This window comes from Melitaea cinxia, chromosome 4 (genome assembly GCF_905220565.1).
Source record: "Melitaea cinxia chromosome 4, ilMelCinx1.1, whole genome shotgun sequence".
NCBI lineage: Eukaryota > Metazoa > Arthropoda > Insecta > Lepidoptera > Nymphalidae > Melitaea > Melitaea cinxia.
The window spans coordinates 7,397,705-7,415,076 of NC_059397.1; the positions used below are offsets into that span (position 1 = coordinate 7,397,705).

Genomic DNA, 17,372 nt, shown 5'->3' on the forward strand with positions numbered 1-17,372 from the left:
TTTCGTATCTGATGAAAAAAGTAAGGAATTTAATACATTTTTATTCAATAGTAATTTATTATTCGTCTCAGTAAAATGAGTTTGGTTAGTAAATTATCTACATAATTTTTTTTTTTTCGAATCATATTTAAGTTAATTAAAATTGGATCTAAAATCATTTATTCAATATTTTTACAACGTTATTTAATACTTCTATTGCTGATGTGTTATAAGTGTAAAGATTTAAACGGAGGTAGGGCTCAGCGAGAAATTTCCTAATCAAAGTATGGAGCAGCCCGACTGGGGTAGTACATGGGGTCCTTAGAGAAGATCACGGCTAAATAATACTGTTTTCAAGCAGTGTTCTGTTCCTGTTTGTGAGTAAGGTGACCAGAGCTCCTGGGGGGGATTGGGGGTAGGATAGACAACGCGCTTGAATGCTTTCTGGTGTTGCATCACTTCAGCCTAATACAGACCACAGCTGGACATAGGCCTCCACAAGTTCAAGCAAGCCTCCAAAAAGCCGAACGATGGCGGGATATCCATCCAACTGCTGGCTTTGAAATACACGGGCCAAAGACGGACAGCATCGTCTTCGGTGCGACAAAGCCAGCCCTGCGGTCATCAACCCGCCAGCCTAGCTGGTGACTATGGGCAAATCACAGAAGTTCGCTTCGAATTTGAGGAGGCCTTTGTCTAGCAGTTGGACTGGTAGGCTAAACTGAGCTGAGCAGACTCAATAAATATGTATAAGTAGTAATTCATTAAAAATATTATTAAAACTTTTTCTCACAGGTACTTCCAATTGTGTTCGGGGTTGGCGCTGTTGTTGTTTTAACATCGGCTTTCGCACATTTCGTGCTGGGCAGTAAGCCCAAACCTGCTAAAAATAAAAAGCTTGTGACTCTAGTGGACCCAAACACAAAATATCCCTTACCTCTCATTGAACGAGAAGAGCTAAACCATGATACAAGACGGTTTCGATTTGGTTTGCCTACTCCGGAACATGTTCTGGGTATGTAAAAAAAATATACTTTTAATTACTGTGTAAAATAATTCCATTCGTCTACTCCATTCTAATATCAATAATGAAAATCATGAAAATCTCTTGTAGTTTTAATTTCTATAATTAATTTAAATTATAAGTTTGAACATTGTTAAGGTTCTGTTGTCAAATACTATAGTTCTCTAATAATAAACAAATATATATGCGTGTGTGTGTCTGTCAAATAGATGGTAGTGTGTGTAATATTTTTTTTATCGATTTAATGTATTTTTGATGCAAAAATTAAAAAATATTAAAATTCTGCACTCCTTCTCTAAACTATAAGTGTGCGAAATTTCATACTCCTCCGTCTGCACAATTTTCGTAAAAAGAGGTACAAAGTTTTTGCTTCACATATTATCTATATAAATAAATAAAATTGAAGTGTCTGTTTGTAATATTAAAATAACCGATTTTTACTAAATCATATGAGTATACGGTACATATATCAAAATAACATTTTTTACAATTCTTATCTGTTTGTCTGTCTGTTTGTTCCGGCTAATCTCTGAAACGGCTGGACCGATTTTAAAAGGACTTTCACTGACAGATAGCTGATGTAGTAAGGAGTAACTTAGGCTACTTTTAATTTAGAAATGTATTTATTTTATAACTCTGCGAACTGAATAATATATTTTTGCAAAATTCCACGCGGACGAAGTCGCAGGCACAACTAGTTACATATAGATATTTAGAAGTTAGAAATCATGCCGAAAATTTTGACAAATCTATGGATTGTATTATATTATACTGTTAAATAAATTTATTTTATTTATTTTATTCTGACAAGTAATAATTTACTACAAACTTAAAACCTTTTCCCAAAATTTATGAATTTTTATTTTTTACATTCCATTCAGTAATAAAAAATTACATAATATGTCATATTTACTTCAGGTTCGCCTGTAGGCCAACATATTCTTTTATCTGTTAAGATAGACGGTGAACTCATTATAAGAGCATACACTCCAGTATCGAGTGATGAAGAAAAGGGTTATGTTGATTTGGTTGTCAAGGTAAATGTTTTATAAATTGATTTTGTGGTGTATGACTTTACGTAAATTAAACTTTAAACGCTACAGTCAAAAGATCTATTAGTAAAAAAACATAGCAAAACTTTGTAAATGAATAATTCACACTCAACGGTCCTCAGTAGGAGTTTCTCATGTGTCGAGGATCCGGAAACATGCACAATGCACAAGCACAAACGAACAAACCACGACAAATATCTGTATGGCCAATAGAAATGTCTGTCGTAAGCGGGGATCGAACCCGCGCCCGCCAACGCAACAGCCAGAGCTGTGTCCGCTGCTCCAACACGTCTTCTTATTTGATCAGTAAGTAATAATAATTGTCTTTGCTTGTAAAGAAAAAAAACGACAATTGAATTACATTGACAAGTAAAACAATGTAGAGAAGTTAATGATGCTGATCCCCCCCCCCCCCTATTAAAGGGACGTGTTAAATAAACTTCATTACTTATATTATGTGGGCTATGTAGCACTGGGTGGGCCATTTAAATTGGAAGCAATTGTTTATAAAAAAAAATATTTTTTGCTGCCCATTTGTAAAATATTTTATTTTGATCTAAAGAGATTTGTTATAATATCGCGCAATGGCCAAATGTGTTCTTTTTTCGGCCAATGTTTCGGCGGATATGGTGGCAATTTCTTGACGAATTTTATTCTTGAGGACAGCTAGAGGGCAGCTAGAGAGGCTTGTTAGCGTATACTTTGGATTTCAAGTAATCCCACAAAAAAATCTGGTGACGTCAAATCAGGTGATCTCGGTGGCCAGTCAAAATCGCTATTTTTCGATATCAGTCGCCCAGGGAACCATGGTCGCAATAAATTGATTGTCGCTCGAGCTGTGTGGCATGTGGCGCCGTCCTGTTGGAACCAGTAAGCGTCCATGTCATTTTCACGAATATTTGGCATCAGAAAATCCGTTATCGTGGCCCGATAACGCACACAATTGACGGTACCGTATGTTGTTGGAGTCTCTTTAATACTGACTCGTATGGCTTCAATATTTTCATCGGAACGTCTTGTTCGTTGTCTGAATAGGTGTCTGACATTATTACTAAGACTACCGGTGTACACAAGTTTTGCGTATAAACGTCTGATAGTGTTATCACCTGGAGCAATTTTAATTTTTTTTTTTTTTTTTACGAAACGTACGTTTAGTTTTCACGATTGAAAAGTTATTTTGAATGTACAGCTAAACAATTTAAGCACTTCTTGTGTACTAGTCCATGATTCAAATTCTACTGAAATGACGCTTCCAACATGGTATGTCATTAATCGATCTGATAACTAATGTCAAAGATTTAGGGTTGCCCGATGCTTCCACTTTAAATGACCCACCTATATAAATAATATTGTTATATAATAAACAAGCCACATATTATTGTTTCATTATACTCTAGTAAAATTTTGTATTGACCTCTAGAAAACTGTAATAAATGATTAAAAGTCCTTTCTTCACTAAATGAGATGGGTTAAAAGTTTTGCAAATGTACACACTTTTAACCAGGACAATATTCAATTATAGTTGAGCTATAGTAAAATGGGCAGTAAATAGTAAGATGGGCAGCAGCGTCTTCGGTACGACCAAGACAGCCCTGCGGTCACCAACCCACCTGCCCAGCGTGGTGACTATGTGCAACACATACGAGTTCACGCCATTTTTGGCACGATTTTGGGGTGGCCTATGTCCAGCAGCGAACTGCGATCGGCTGAAGGGAATGAAGTTAATAGTAAAACATACCGTGCTAGAAATCTTTATGCAAGTAAATACTTTTAGGTATACTTTAAAAATGTCCATCCAAATTTCCCTGAAGGAGGTAAAATGTCTCAATACTTGGATAACATGAAGCTCGGTGAAACAATTGACTTCAAAGGACCATCGGGAAGATTACAGTATGTAGGAAATGGATTGTTTTTAATCAAGAAGTTGAGAAAAGACCCGCCTATTAAAGTACAAGTTAAAAAGCTGAACATGATTGCAGGTAAGATATCAGTGATATGACATAAGCGTTAAATCATTTTAATAACTCTAGACTAAATTTATATCAACTGTAAAGATACTAGAACTCAAATATATTTAGTTCTTGTGAGAAATTTACTATTTTCTGAATAAGAAGTAGAAAATCTCTCTGACGTCTGGTTTCTGTGATCTTTTCTAATATTTTAAATTATCTCAATTTTGCTTTCCCTAGTCATAGTAGCAGTTAATTTAGTAAAAAGCAATGGAGTTCATAATTGTGTTAATGACTAGTTTAAAATTATTTTTTTACAACTTCACATCAAAGTAATACTGAAAATAGTTCACTTATCTTATTTCTTTTACCACATATATGATTCTCTAAGCTAATCCAAAAGATGATAAAATTTGATGAGTCCAAGGGAGTAATATATAACATACAATATTTTTTGTAATTATTATTTTTAATAATGGGTCGGGGAAAAATCCTTTTTTATTTTCTATTAAAAAATTGCAATAAAACCTTTTTGGTTATATTGTTTATAACTGGCTGGTTTTGATACCGTGAAAGGATGTCATTTTAAAAATGAAATTAGGCCTGCCATGTACATATGTGTAAAAGTCGCTAATAAAGATATTTAAAAAATGAAATTAAATAGTAAAAACAGTTCCTGTCACTTTTCATTTCTTTTTCTGTCCGTCAAATTGGGTGAATCCAATAAAGAAATTCGATACATTTTAAAGTTTTACTTTAAAATAGGGAAAATGCGACAGAAGCCGCGAAAGAAATTTGTGACATTTATGGACCTAATGCAATGTCAGTAGGAGTAAAACAAAATTGGTTTAAGCGTTTTCAGGCAGGAAATTTTGATGTCAAAGATGTATTTCACTCTTTGTCACCCAGTTATGGATAAACGTAACGACATTTTTTTAAGTGTAGCTAGCTCGAATAAATAAAACAGTTTTAACCCATTTGAAAAAAGCTGGCTCGACAATAAAGCTTTTATACATGGGTGCCAAATGAACTCACTAATATAAACCTAATGGACCGTTTACTCATTTGCGATTAGACGTAATGATATCGAAACATTTTTGAAGAAATTGATCACTGGTGACAAAAAGTGGACCATCTACGATAAAAATGTACAAAAACAATTGTAATCATAGGTCGGTCAAATTGCACAGACTATCGCGAAACCCGGGTTGACATGCAATAAGGTGATGTTGAGTGTATGGTTAGATTTTAAGGACATCATTCATTATGAGCTTTTACTGCCGAGTAAAACAATCGATTCGGATCTCTATTCTTGACAGCTGACGCGAGTTAAGCAAAAAATTGAGAATAAACGGCCAGAATTGACCAACAGAAAAGGTGTTGTCTTTCATCACGACAACGCTCGACCATACAAATCTTTAGTTACTCAACTAAAATTTGATAATTTGACTGGGGGAATTAACCCCGATCTTGCACCTCAGATTTCCATCTGTTTCGCTATCTTCGGAATTCTTAAGGTAGTGTAAAGTTAAAATCAAGAGAGGACTGCCAACATAGAGCAACACGGAGGGGAGTAGCCCTGGCGTTTTTTACCAATACAAAACTGTCTGGCATTTTTTGCGGGGGAAAATTACACACATGCTTAGTTTATCTAATTCCCACACAAAAATAATCGTTTATCACTACGAAACTCACACATACTAAATTAAAAACACATTTAAATTGTCACACACACATAGATACATTCTGTGTCATTACAGTATAATGACACGCCGCAACTACACTGACAAGTTGCTTACAGCCGTGGTTGTAACAACTGTCGATATGCATTATCGATAAATTCAAGTACTCGGTTAGGGAAATAAGGTTTTTAAAGTGATACAAAGGTAAGATGTTATTATGAAAATAGACTTAATTTATTATATACTACAAATCAAACATCTTCATGTAAAATAAACGATTATAAAGAGTAAAGATTTGATTGTTTGTTTGTTAGCATTGAATAGGCTCCGAAACTACTGGACCGATTTAAAAAAATATTTCACCGTTGAGAAGCTACACTATCCTAAAGCGACATAGGTTATACTATATTTTCAAAAATATTAGGGATCCTTACTAAAACCCCAATAATGTAACCCAAGGGATAAAAAAATAACCTAAAAAATTCCTTACATTGCGTGCGCTGCAAAAACTAATGATAATAGAAATATATAATGTAGTAAGACTTTGTAGAACACATCATTATCTACAATAATTGTATTTGCTCGCAAACGAAAGAAAAACCGACTTCAATTACATCGACAAGTAATACAATATACGTAATATATACGCGTTATCAAAGGTTACTCAAAAAGTTGTTATCAGAATCCGATGGAATTTGAACGCGATCACATGATAAACATCAGCTTTCTAATAAATTAAAAATCATCAAAATCGGTCCACCCAGTCAAAAGTTCTGAAGTAACATACATAAAAAAAAATACAGTCGAATTGAGAACCTCCTCCATTTTTTGGAAGTTAATTAAAAAGTGTCGCGACAGCATATGTCTAACTATTATAATTATGTCACAATAAGTTTGGTGCAACGTTGTTGTGCCAAACAATGCCAGTCTACAATAAACGATTTCAAGTTAACCCACATTTTGAGGAATCGATGATGTACACGGTGATGTCAACGAATCAGGAATAGGGAACGTAGCACTAATGGCATCATAAGATGATAGCCTGTCATCTGCTAGATTGAATGATTTGTTGATGACTCTGAAAGAAAAAAAAGGATGAATTTAACATTGTTAATTTTCAAACTTGATAAATCTAAGCTTCATTTCACTACTATGACTAAGGTGAACCATATCTTGATTACCTTGTACATGAGACAAAAAAAAAAAAATTACGGGACAAAAACAGTGTGGCGTTAGTGTTGGTTTGGTGCCCTCGACTAATTTCCTTCTATTGTTCGCCAACACTTGAAAGTTAGTGGTATTGATATGATCTGAACAAACTACACTTTTTTTGTGGGCGTCCAAGTTAGTCTGTTATTACAATTTTTCTTCCAAGTATCCCTTAAATTTGGATTTTTAGAAAACCTGCCAAATTTTTATATAAAACATTATGGTCGAAGTTCATATTAAGTAATTCTAGTAAAATGTGTTAATACTCGTGAGTATTGTATTATATTTAATTTAATGCAATTTTATTATATAACTATGTTTATTAAAAAAAGCTAGAAATATAATATTTTAAATAAATCAAAATCTCAAAAATGCCTGTCTCCTCTTTTGCCTTTGCCGTTTTTATCGATAACTATCTACAAACAAACCGGTAGCAACACTATCGCTCGGCGACAGTGACTTCTCGGAAATAGGTAGACTCCGATCAGTCACTCGACCGATCCGCATATTGTATGAGGGCGAGCAGCCTGTGTTAGTAAACAAATCCAGTCAACACGACCAATAATATTTGTAATTTTTAAGTTTAAAAAAGGTTTAAAAGAAGTATACAAGTCATAATGTGATTAAAAAATAGTTACGTATGAAAGGTAACGCCATGTTTTAGTAAATTTGACGTGGCAGATTTCTTTTTGCAGCAAAAAACAGAACAATTTGGTATTTTTTGAAGGACGTTGATTCAATCGCGCAATTAGATTTAGTCTAGTGATCAGTGCTGCTGCAACTAGTTTTATTGTACGCATATGGCCATTTGGCCTTATACCTTGACAAAGGGGAACGGCTGTAAATGGCTACTCCCCTCCGTGTTGCTCTTTGACTGCCAAAAATACTTAATCGCGGCTTTTAATGAAAAGTCATAAAATTTCTATCAAGTCCAAGTCACGAGCCTAATCTTGTTCGTTTTCGTCTACTATTCTATAATAAGAAAACCTATATACTGATCGTGTGCAGCTGACAGATGGATAGGTTGGGCATCCAATATGTTCCTTGGGTTTTCAAATTATTAATATGTAAAAAATACACATAATATTGGTTGTAATGTTATTTCTTTCTATGTCGTTGCTTTCTTTAGTATGCTATATGCTACAAAATAAGGTTAAGTTTTTTTGAGAATTTTTCTAATCTGTCTAGTATAGATTAGAAAAAATCTCAAGATAAAAATTACCGCGATTAAACACAAAGTCTCCAGATTTATTGAAGGTCATAGATCGACAATCTACACTTTAATATTTTTTTAATGTCATTAGATAATAAAAAATAATGAAACACCTGTGATAGCTAAAAATTTGTGATAAGATAAAATTGTATAACAATAAAATGGTACTTGTAATAATAACTAATCTTCATTTCGTTCATCACTTCGCGAAGCAATTCGGCGACAACTTTGATTTTAAGCGGAAAAAATTGTTTTGTTAAATCAAATTATTACTATAGTTGTTGTTGTTTGGAGCCGCCATATAATCATGCAGTTACCACGGTTTACATGTATTTAATCTTTTGATGCTAAAAAACCTCACTGCGATACCTGGACTGCGATAGGTCGTGTGATGACAATGATGATGATTGAAAAGCCTAAATTAACACTAAAATTGGTCAAATTAAAGTAGTCATAGAACTACTAGTTTATAGTTAATTTAAATGTTCTAATTAGTACAATTTTATTGGTGAAGAGGCGTGCTTAAGCGAAGTGACAACGATGAGTCACTATTTTCTAAACATGAATGGACTATAGCTGTTTCCCGTGCCGTTGCTCGTTTAGAAATAGATCATAAATACATTAAAATTGAGCAAATAAATATTTAAAATACTTATCATCCATCCATCCATCCATCAGCCCTTAGAAGTCTACTGCTGGACGTGCGCGTCCCCCAACGCTCGCAACTACGTCCGGTCCTGAGCTCTCTGAATCCAGCGGCTTCCCACTCTTTTCTTCAGGTTGTCAGTCCACCTGCTCGGAGGGCAGCCTCTACTTCTTTTGCCGAGACGTGGTCGCCATTCGAGAACCTTTCTTCTCCAGCGGTTGTGGGTCCGATCCCCGCACACGACAAACATTTGTATTGGCCATATAAATGTTTGCCGTGGTCTGGGTGCTTGCACAGTCTATATGGGTTTCCTCTCGGAGAGCACGTTTAGCTGTCGGTCCCGGTTGTTATTATGTACACCTGATAGCGATCGTTACTCAAAGTATAATGGGAATATATCCACCAACCCACATTGGAGCAGCGTTACCACGCTTAGGTTAAGCTCTGATCCTTCTCCTACATTGGGAAAGAGGCCTATGCCCAGCAATGGGATCTTACAGGCTGAAGCATGAAGCGTCAAGGGACTGTTTCACCAGTTATAGATAACGCTATTTATCGGATGATAGTATCCGACAGTAAAAGTTTTTGTTTCAATATTCTTCTTTACCATCGAATTCTACCATATTTATGACATATTACTAGTCGCATATATTAATCTTAAAATTGCAGTTTATTAATTGAGGAGAAACATGGCTATTCTACCTTCCGCTGTCAAAGTCTATTTGTATCGTCATCCGTCAAATAGCATTATCCACTATCTCTGAAACAGGTCCTTATAGAATTAGTTATACCTATATACTATGAAGAAACTACTAGCCGTCACACTAAACAGCTATCTTTAACCGACTTCAAAAAAAGAAGGAGGTTCTCAATTCGATTATATATTTTTTTTGTTTTTTTTTTATGTATGTTACTTCGGAACTTTTGACTGGGTGGACTGATTTCGACAACTTTTTTTTAATCGAAAGGTAGTGTGTATCATTTGGTTCCATTTCAATTTATTTGCGTAATAATGCGTTTTTACTTGACTATCTTTTCGTCGACCTACTTTGTATTATACCGCATAACTTTTTACTGGGTGTACCGATTTTGATGATTTTTAATTTAATCGGAAGCTGGTGGTTATCATGTGGTCATGTTGTAATTTCATCGAGATCTGATTACAACTTTTTGAGTGATCTTTGATAACTTGACTATTTTTTCGTCTCTTTTTGTTAGAAAGGAGATATCCCTAGTTTGGTACCATGATAAGGAAACCAGGATCTGATGATAGGATCCCAGAGAAATCGAGGTAAACTCTCGAAAATCTGCAATAACTTTTTACTGGGTGTACAGATTTTGATAATTTTTAATTTAATCAAAAGCTGATGTTTATCATGTGGTCACATATAAATTTTATCGAGATCTGATAACTACTTTTTGAGTAATCTTTGATAACGCGTAGTTACTTGACTATTTTTTCGTCGATCTACGTTGTATTACTTGTCGATGTAATTGAAGTCGGTTTTTTTTTTGTTTGCGAGCAAATACAATTATAACCAACTTACCTTGAGTTTTTTATTACGAGTATAAGATGACGTCTGTATTTAAATAATGATTTATTTTCAGCATTCAAGTAATATATAAATAAGTATGTACACTAATGTACATTTATATGGATAATTTTAATACAACAATGATAATCTTTAGATCTAAAAAAAGTCCGCGACTCTCTGTATCTATCTATGGGTATATAATAATATAGAATTATGTGACAAAATTATAAAAAAAAAATTAATAATAATTAAGGAGTTGCGCTGTCACTATAGTAGAAAAAAACTCGAAACTTACATTATATAAATTTGCTGTCTAGCGAAGAGGGCGTGGGTCAGCTAAGTTAAAAATATATATAAATTTGTGTCAAAGTGTCATCATGATTAGTCATTACTCGTGGTAAAAATAATTTAGTTGTATAAGGCAGTTAGTATTAATATTTCACTTTAACGAGATTTTTAGGGCTAAGAAAAATAGTATCGGAAGGTTGTGCAGAAGTGCCTTGCCAGAGTAACTAGTATATTAAATCTAAATAAAAAAATTTAAGGGGCTATGAGTTTTTATTTCACGTGGAATGTAATTTATTTTCACCTCCAGAACCTAATATAATATTCCTGAAAGATAATTTTATATGTGGTACAAAATCATTGCTTACTATAATATTTTGTTGAAGTTAAAATTGTGGTAGTGTGGGCATGACTAGTTTTAAGAATTACCTTCACATTAATTATATATTTTTGCATACGTTTTGGAAGGTACTGCGATCATATATCTCTGCAACAATAGACAAAGCGTAGAATCAAAATATATTAGCAGAAATACTAATTAAGTAGATCGGTTGGGAACTTGGGAACAGGTGTTAATAATCTTTGTTCATATTATAATTTCACAGGTGGAACAGGCATTGTACCAATGATACAGCTCATTAAATACATATGTAAGGATGCTAGTGATTCAACGGAAGTGAGACTGATATTTGCGAACCGGACCGAACAAGATATTATGTTAAGGGATGAACTCGAAAAGTATCAAAGTCAGCTTCCTGGACAATTAAAGCTATGGTACACGATCAGTAGAGGAAATGAAAGTAATTTACTTAATTTTAGTAGTTTACACTATTCAAGATTCATTAAAAAGTAGTTTAAAAAATAATAAACAAAATAGATATTTTTGGACACTCACATACATAACAACGCAACTTTTTGCAGTAAATAAACGGTTAATTTTCTTACATTTTTGCATTTTATAGACAATCTCTGTTGATGTTTTAATTTTTAATTAGATTTTAAATAAATGCTTTGTAATCAATTTTGACTAGCCCGTTGGCGCAGTTTGTAGTGGCCCTGCTTTCTGTCCCGCGGGGGCGGGTTCGATTCCCGCCTGAATATGTGTATTTATATATTTATATATGTATTATTTCTATGTATATTTATCAAAAAAATATATTTTAAGCTTATATTTAGCTATTACATTCGGCTGTTACCTGTAACAGAAGCATTAAGTTGCTTAACATGGGAACAGATGGCCGTGTGTGTATGTATGTTATACTTAGGATATTTATTTATATTTATAATATTAATATTTATATTATTAAATTCCTTAGAAATAAGAACAAACAACTTGAAATTAAATTAAGCTTTAAAAGTTTTAATTTTTAATATTGTAGGATGGAAGTACAGCGTTGGTCACATCAATGATGAAATGATCAAAGAACACCTATTCCCCCCCGGAGATGACATCATGGTGCTGATGTCCGGACCCCCAGCTATGATAAACCTCACCTGTATCCCGGCCTTAAAAAAACTAGGCTATCCAGAAAACTCATGTTTTGTTTACTAAGTTAAAAAAAAATATTTCTAGTGAAATATTTTAATTTTAATACATGCGTTATTAGAATGTGAATATTGTAGATAATCGTAGCTGGTGTTAAAGACAATAAATGTTTATATAACTTTCATTAATTAATTTTTTCAATTAATATCGTAATCCCTTATTTTTATAGATGGGGAAATGCTATTTACGCACTAGCCCCGCCAACTGAGGGCAACGAGAATGTGGAGCACCCAGCCTACTGCTAGACTATCCACCAAAACCACCATCTGTTTTTCAGTGGCACCTTATTAGGAACGTCATGGGATCGCTTTCGTATTCTACCACGACGCCCCTGGTGTGAGCCTTTCGCCACGTCGGAAGGTCCCTCTAGTGTACTCGCGGGTCCACTCTAATAAAATCAGAGCGGTACCTGGGGCGCACCCTCACCTCCCCCGGACCCCCAAACCGACCCATAAAAACGAGCCTGCTAGACCTGCCCCCCGGTACTTCAGGACCGACTCAGAGGGCTGGACACCCTTGGAGCTCGACCTAAAGGCCCCGGCACCCCATGCACTTTCGCGCCTCCCTCGAAGCGCGACCCAACGGCCCCGGCACTCCAATACGCTTTCGTGCCCCCCTCCCGGAAGCGACCCAAAGGTCCCGGCAATCCATGCGCTTTCGCAACTTCCTCAGAGCGCGACTCAACGGTCCCGGCACTCCAATGCGCTTTCGCGCCCTCCTCTGCTGGATTTAATCCACGGGAGTCCACAAGACGCAACCTACCACCCGTAAGCGGGTGGCGCACCACCATCTGCCACTTAAGGACGCGCCCAGTAGGAATATCTTAACCCCTGGTATCTTGGACCTATATAAATAAAAGTGGCCGCTTAAAGTCTGTAACGGCTATATTACATTTATGCTTTACTATAATTGACATTAACAAACTATTTAGGCAAGACAAAAGGAAAAAACAAGAAAAACCCTAATACGGTTGGTTCATCATTACAGCCTTTACAGACCACTACTGGACATGTGTTTTGCCCATAGTCACCATGCTGGGCAGGCGGGTTGGTGACCGCAGGGCTGGCTTTGTCGCACCGAAGACGCTGCTGCCCGTCTTTGGCCTGTATATTTCAAAGCCAGCAGTTGGGTGGTTATCCCGCCACCGGTCGGCTTTTCAAGTTCCAAGGTGGTAGCGGAACTATGTTATCCCTTAGTCGCCTCTTACGACACCCACGGGAAGAGAGGGGGTGGCTATATTCTTTAGTACCGTAGCCACACAGTACGGTTGGTTACCACAGGGTTATCGACCAAACACCTCAAAATACTACACTAATAATAATTACTACATAGTATAAAACAGTCGCTTCCCGCTGTCTGTATGCTTAGATCTTTAAAACTACGCAACGGATTTTGATGCGGTTTTCTTTAGTAAATGGAGTGTTTACAGAGGAAGGTTTATATGTATAAAACATGCATAATATTGTAGAGGAACACTGATAGTTTTAGAGGTTTCTAATGTGATATCGCAAAAAACACATTTTTTGCACATATAGTATATATAATATTTATTTTATTTTATATTTGGTATCGGCATTGCACCCGTGCAAAGCCGGGGCGGGTCGCTAGTGGAAAATAAAACAATAATAAACACCAAGAAAAGGTGACTCCACATAGCGATATCGAATACAAGATCATTAAAGTCAAAAGAATGTATAACAGAACTTGAAAAAACGTTAAAAAACATTAATTGAGATATTATTGGTATAAGTAATGTACAAAGTGGCCTGTAGGAATACACAATATACTGTAAAAATGAAATACCAGGAATATACTGCGTGGGCTTCTTAGTAAAAATAAAGTACTTGAAAAATAACATAGTTGAATTTAAAGGAGTCTCAGACAGGATAGCTGTCTTAAACATTATATTTCCTGGTCGCAAACAACCGACATCAATAGTCCAAGTATATACTCCTACTGAGGTAGCGAAAAAAGAAATTAAAAATAGCTTTAACGAAAACCTAAATGAAATAATGAAGACCTTGTATAAAGGTCATTATTGTGGAATTAAAGTATTTAAATTTTCTGTAAAAATCACTATTTCGTTTTTTTTTTCAGGCCAATCGTTCAGTCATTTCGTCGTTAAAAGGGCTTCTGACGTATATTTTATTTATAACTAGCTATGATACCCGGCTTCGCTCGGGAGTTGATATGAGATTACGTGGTAGTTGAAATAAATAAAAAAAAAACTATGACGTAAAAAGTAAAAAAAAAAATTATTGAAAACATTTTTTTATTATTTACACTACTTGTTTATAAACAACATTTTTCATTTTATTGTCCGGGTATATATATTCTTAGAAATCAGAAGTGAAAGAGAATTTTATTTTAAAAAAAGAGTAACACACGGAGTAACCTTACAAGATTTATTCATTTACATCAACTAAATGTTTATCAACACAAGTACAAGTACGCGTCCTATTAGCACTAGAGAGTACGTCCGTCGCTGCCGCGAGCTCGAAGCAAAGAGAGCGATGCTACCGCATGATGCGACGTGGCGCACGCGGCGTTATTGCCCCGCCCTCGGCGCTCCGTCGCACGACGTCACTGAGTAGAGCGGCCGAGTCGTGGGAAAGTTTCTAACAATATATATAAATTGTAAAATTCTCGATTCTTCAATACTTATATTTTCTTTTCTTTCTTTGCTTTTTCTGCTTTTCAGGGTGCTCATTCTGGTTCGTTGATTTTGTAAACGTGCTTCGTGCTCTTCTTCCGTTTTATTTCTTCGATATTCTTTTTTTTTCCGCCGCTGTAGAACTGGCAAGATCTCCTCCTCTTTTACGTCTAGGCATTGTATTCTGTAAAATATAAATTAAATGAACATTTTATAGACAAATATATTGTTACGTAAACGTGGGGTACGTTTAGACAAAGAAAAAAATTATTTAACCTTCAAGCGGTCGCGCGATATTTTGTTCAAGGCCAAAAGTATATAGAAGGCATCGATTTAACGTCACGCGATTGCTTGAAGATTAAGGAAATTACAATTAAAAGAAAAGAAAAAAAAACGTTAGAATTAATTAAACACACTATTAAAAATACACACACGTGATACTTCAAAATAAAGGCTCACAGATAACTTCTTTTCTGTTCGTTTCGAAATCGCTTGTTTCGCTGTTCAAATCGAACTAACTCTGGCGGGCGACACCGGGCTATTATATATTCAGAGAGCTAGGTTCTAGGATATTCGAAAAATTTTAAGAATATTTTCTTTCTCACACCTTCTTGAATGTTCTCGACATTATCGTCCGCCGTAACAATAGGTTTTGCAGCTGTAGCAAACGTAGTAAAGCGAAATTTAACAACTTAAATTTTAAAATGTTTTCAGAACTAATTTGAATAACTAAAATTATGTCGCTTTAACTCCAAAATATAAGTTAGCTACTGCTGTATAAATACATAAAATTTAATAACTTTATTATAGTAACAAATGTAATTTAAGACTTTATTGAAATTCGAATTTTAAATTTCGCGCCATTACTACACATGCTGCAATTGCTCGCAGCGCTTTTCCAAATGCAACCTAAATAATCGTTGTTCTGAACGAATCTTTAAAACTACGCAACGGATTTTGATGCGGTTCTTTTTAATAGATAGATTGATTCAAGAGGAAGGTTTATATGTATAATAACATCCATTAAATAGTGGAGAAATACTGTTATTTTTGAGTTTTCTAATGTTATGTCGTAAATAATAATAATTTTTTTTCGCTTAAATTGCAAACGCAGGCTGAACCCTACGAGATTTATCAAAATAATGTACTAAGTATTGTACACATTAAAAAGGTCTACAGAAAACTACACGATGGTATATTCCTATCTCTTATGGATATCCCACAATAACATTTTTTTGTCATTTACTTTTTACGACAAATAATGGCTAATTTTTGAAGCGATTTTAACCAATACAGCATTAATCCTTATCCAATTAAATACCTTAAATATATTTTTTATTTAATATAGATCTATATGGTCCCGTACAGCGTATGATTTAAATGAATATTTTCGAAGATATTAGAGATTTAAAAATCGCGGTACGTAGCGTTTGCGGCGGTTCCGGCCGGCTTTTACTCTAAGTTAACGCGTGCGGGCCACGGGCAGTAATGAATAAATCAAAACTACTGGATCAATTTTAATTATTTTTTCAGTGAATGACATAGGCTATAATTATATTTTATACCCGTGCGAAGCCGGAGCGGGTCGCTAGTTATACTATATAATATACTGCAAATTTATGTTTTCTTGTTGGTTATAAACATACAGAAAATTTGAAATTATTAAAAAATAAACACTGCACCTTTGCACCTACTAGTAAAACCAAGCAAAACTAGCAATAAACAACATAGAGCGATTTTTTTTAATATTAGAAATGTTACTAACATTAAAGAATTATTCCATGAAAGTCATTTCGATTATTGTTTCATTCTCTTCATCCGATTATTTGCTATCCTGTGTGGCTACGGCATTAAAGAATAGTAGGTGTCATAAGAGATAACACGGTTAAGGAACAACACGGTTCCACTACCACCTTGGAACTTATAAACCCGACCGATGGTGGAATAACCATTCAACTGCTGACTTTGAAATAAACTTGCCACCAGCGAGGCAGCGAAAATCTACTAATGGACCTAAATCTACTAATGAATCTACTAATGCTCGATGAGGCAGAGGCAGCCATATATAATAACGACACGTCCCAGGTTATCAAAGGACACGTTGTTTTGTGGGCACGGTTAAGACGGCAGGGCGAGAGAACACGTCACTAAAATTTTTGCAAAGTGCACGAGAGTAATGCTGGATGACAGGATATTTGAGATGGCAAAATCCATTTCAGGGATCTTAATGTCGCCGCAGGCCTCGTGGGCTGACAATTGCCTAAGCTGGAGTAGATAAATGGGGTACCTGGGTGCGGAAAAACGACACACATAGTCGGAAGCTTGGATGAGAATGTAGAAATAGTAGTTACCACGACGGTCAAAGCTGCCAAAGATCTTAAAGAGAAACTAGCCCGCCGCTTTAGCGACAAAATCAGGTCTAGGGTACATACTATGGCCTCCATTTTAATAAATGGATTCAAAGAGGGCACGAAATGTAACCGTTTAACGGTGGACGAAGCTCTTATGAACCATTTTGGAGCTATAGTATTGGCGGCACTGCTTTCGGGGGCAAATGAGTTGTTCTCATCGGAGATGTCAACCAGTTGCCTTATATAGA

General features: G+C 35.3%; 2 protein-coding genes across 2 annotated transcripts in view; one reads left to right on the forward strand and one right to left on the reverse strand.

The window, feature by feature from the left end:
• Positions 1-75: 75 nt before the first annotated feature.
• On the forward strand, positions 76-12,248 carry LOC123670270 (NADH-cytochrome b5 reductase 3-like). Its single transcript, XM_045603776.1, has 6 exons — positions 76-84; positions 775-994; positions 1,922-2,040; positions 3,830-4,034; positions 11,180-11,374; positions 11,954-12,248. The coding sequence occupies exons 1-6, from the start codon at positions 76-78 to the stop codon at positions 12,124-12,126; spliced, it is 921 nt and encodes a 306-aa protein (XP_045459732.1). The 3' UTR covers positions 12,127-12,248.
• A 2,263-nt stretch (positions 12,249-14,511) lies between these two features.
• Positions 14,512-17,372, reverse strand: part of LOC123670271 — a 65,921-nt gene continuing 63,060 nt past the window's right edge. Inside the window, exon 5 of the mRNA XM_045603777.1 lies at positions 14,512-14,957. Coding sequence (XP_045459733.1) covers positions 14,944-14,957 — 14 coding nt within the window. The 3' untranslated portion in view covers positions 14,512-14,943. The remainder of the gene's footprint in view (positions 14,958-17,372) is intronic.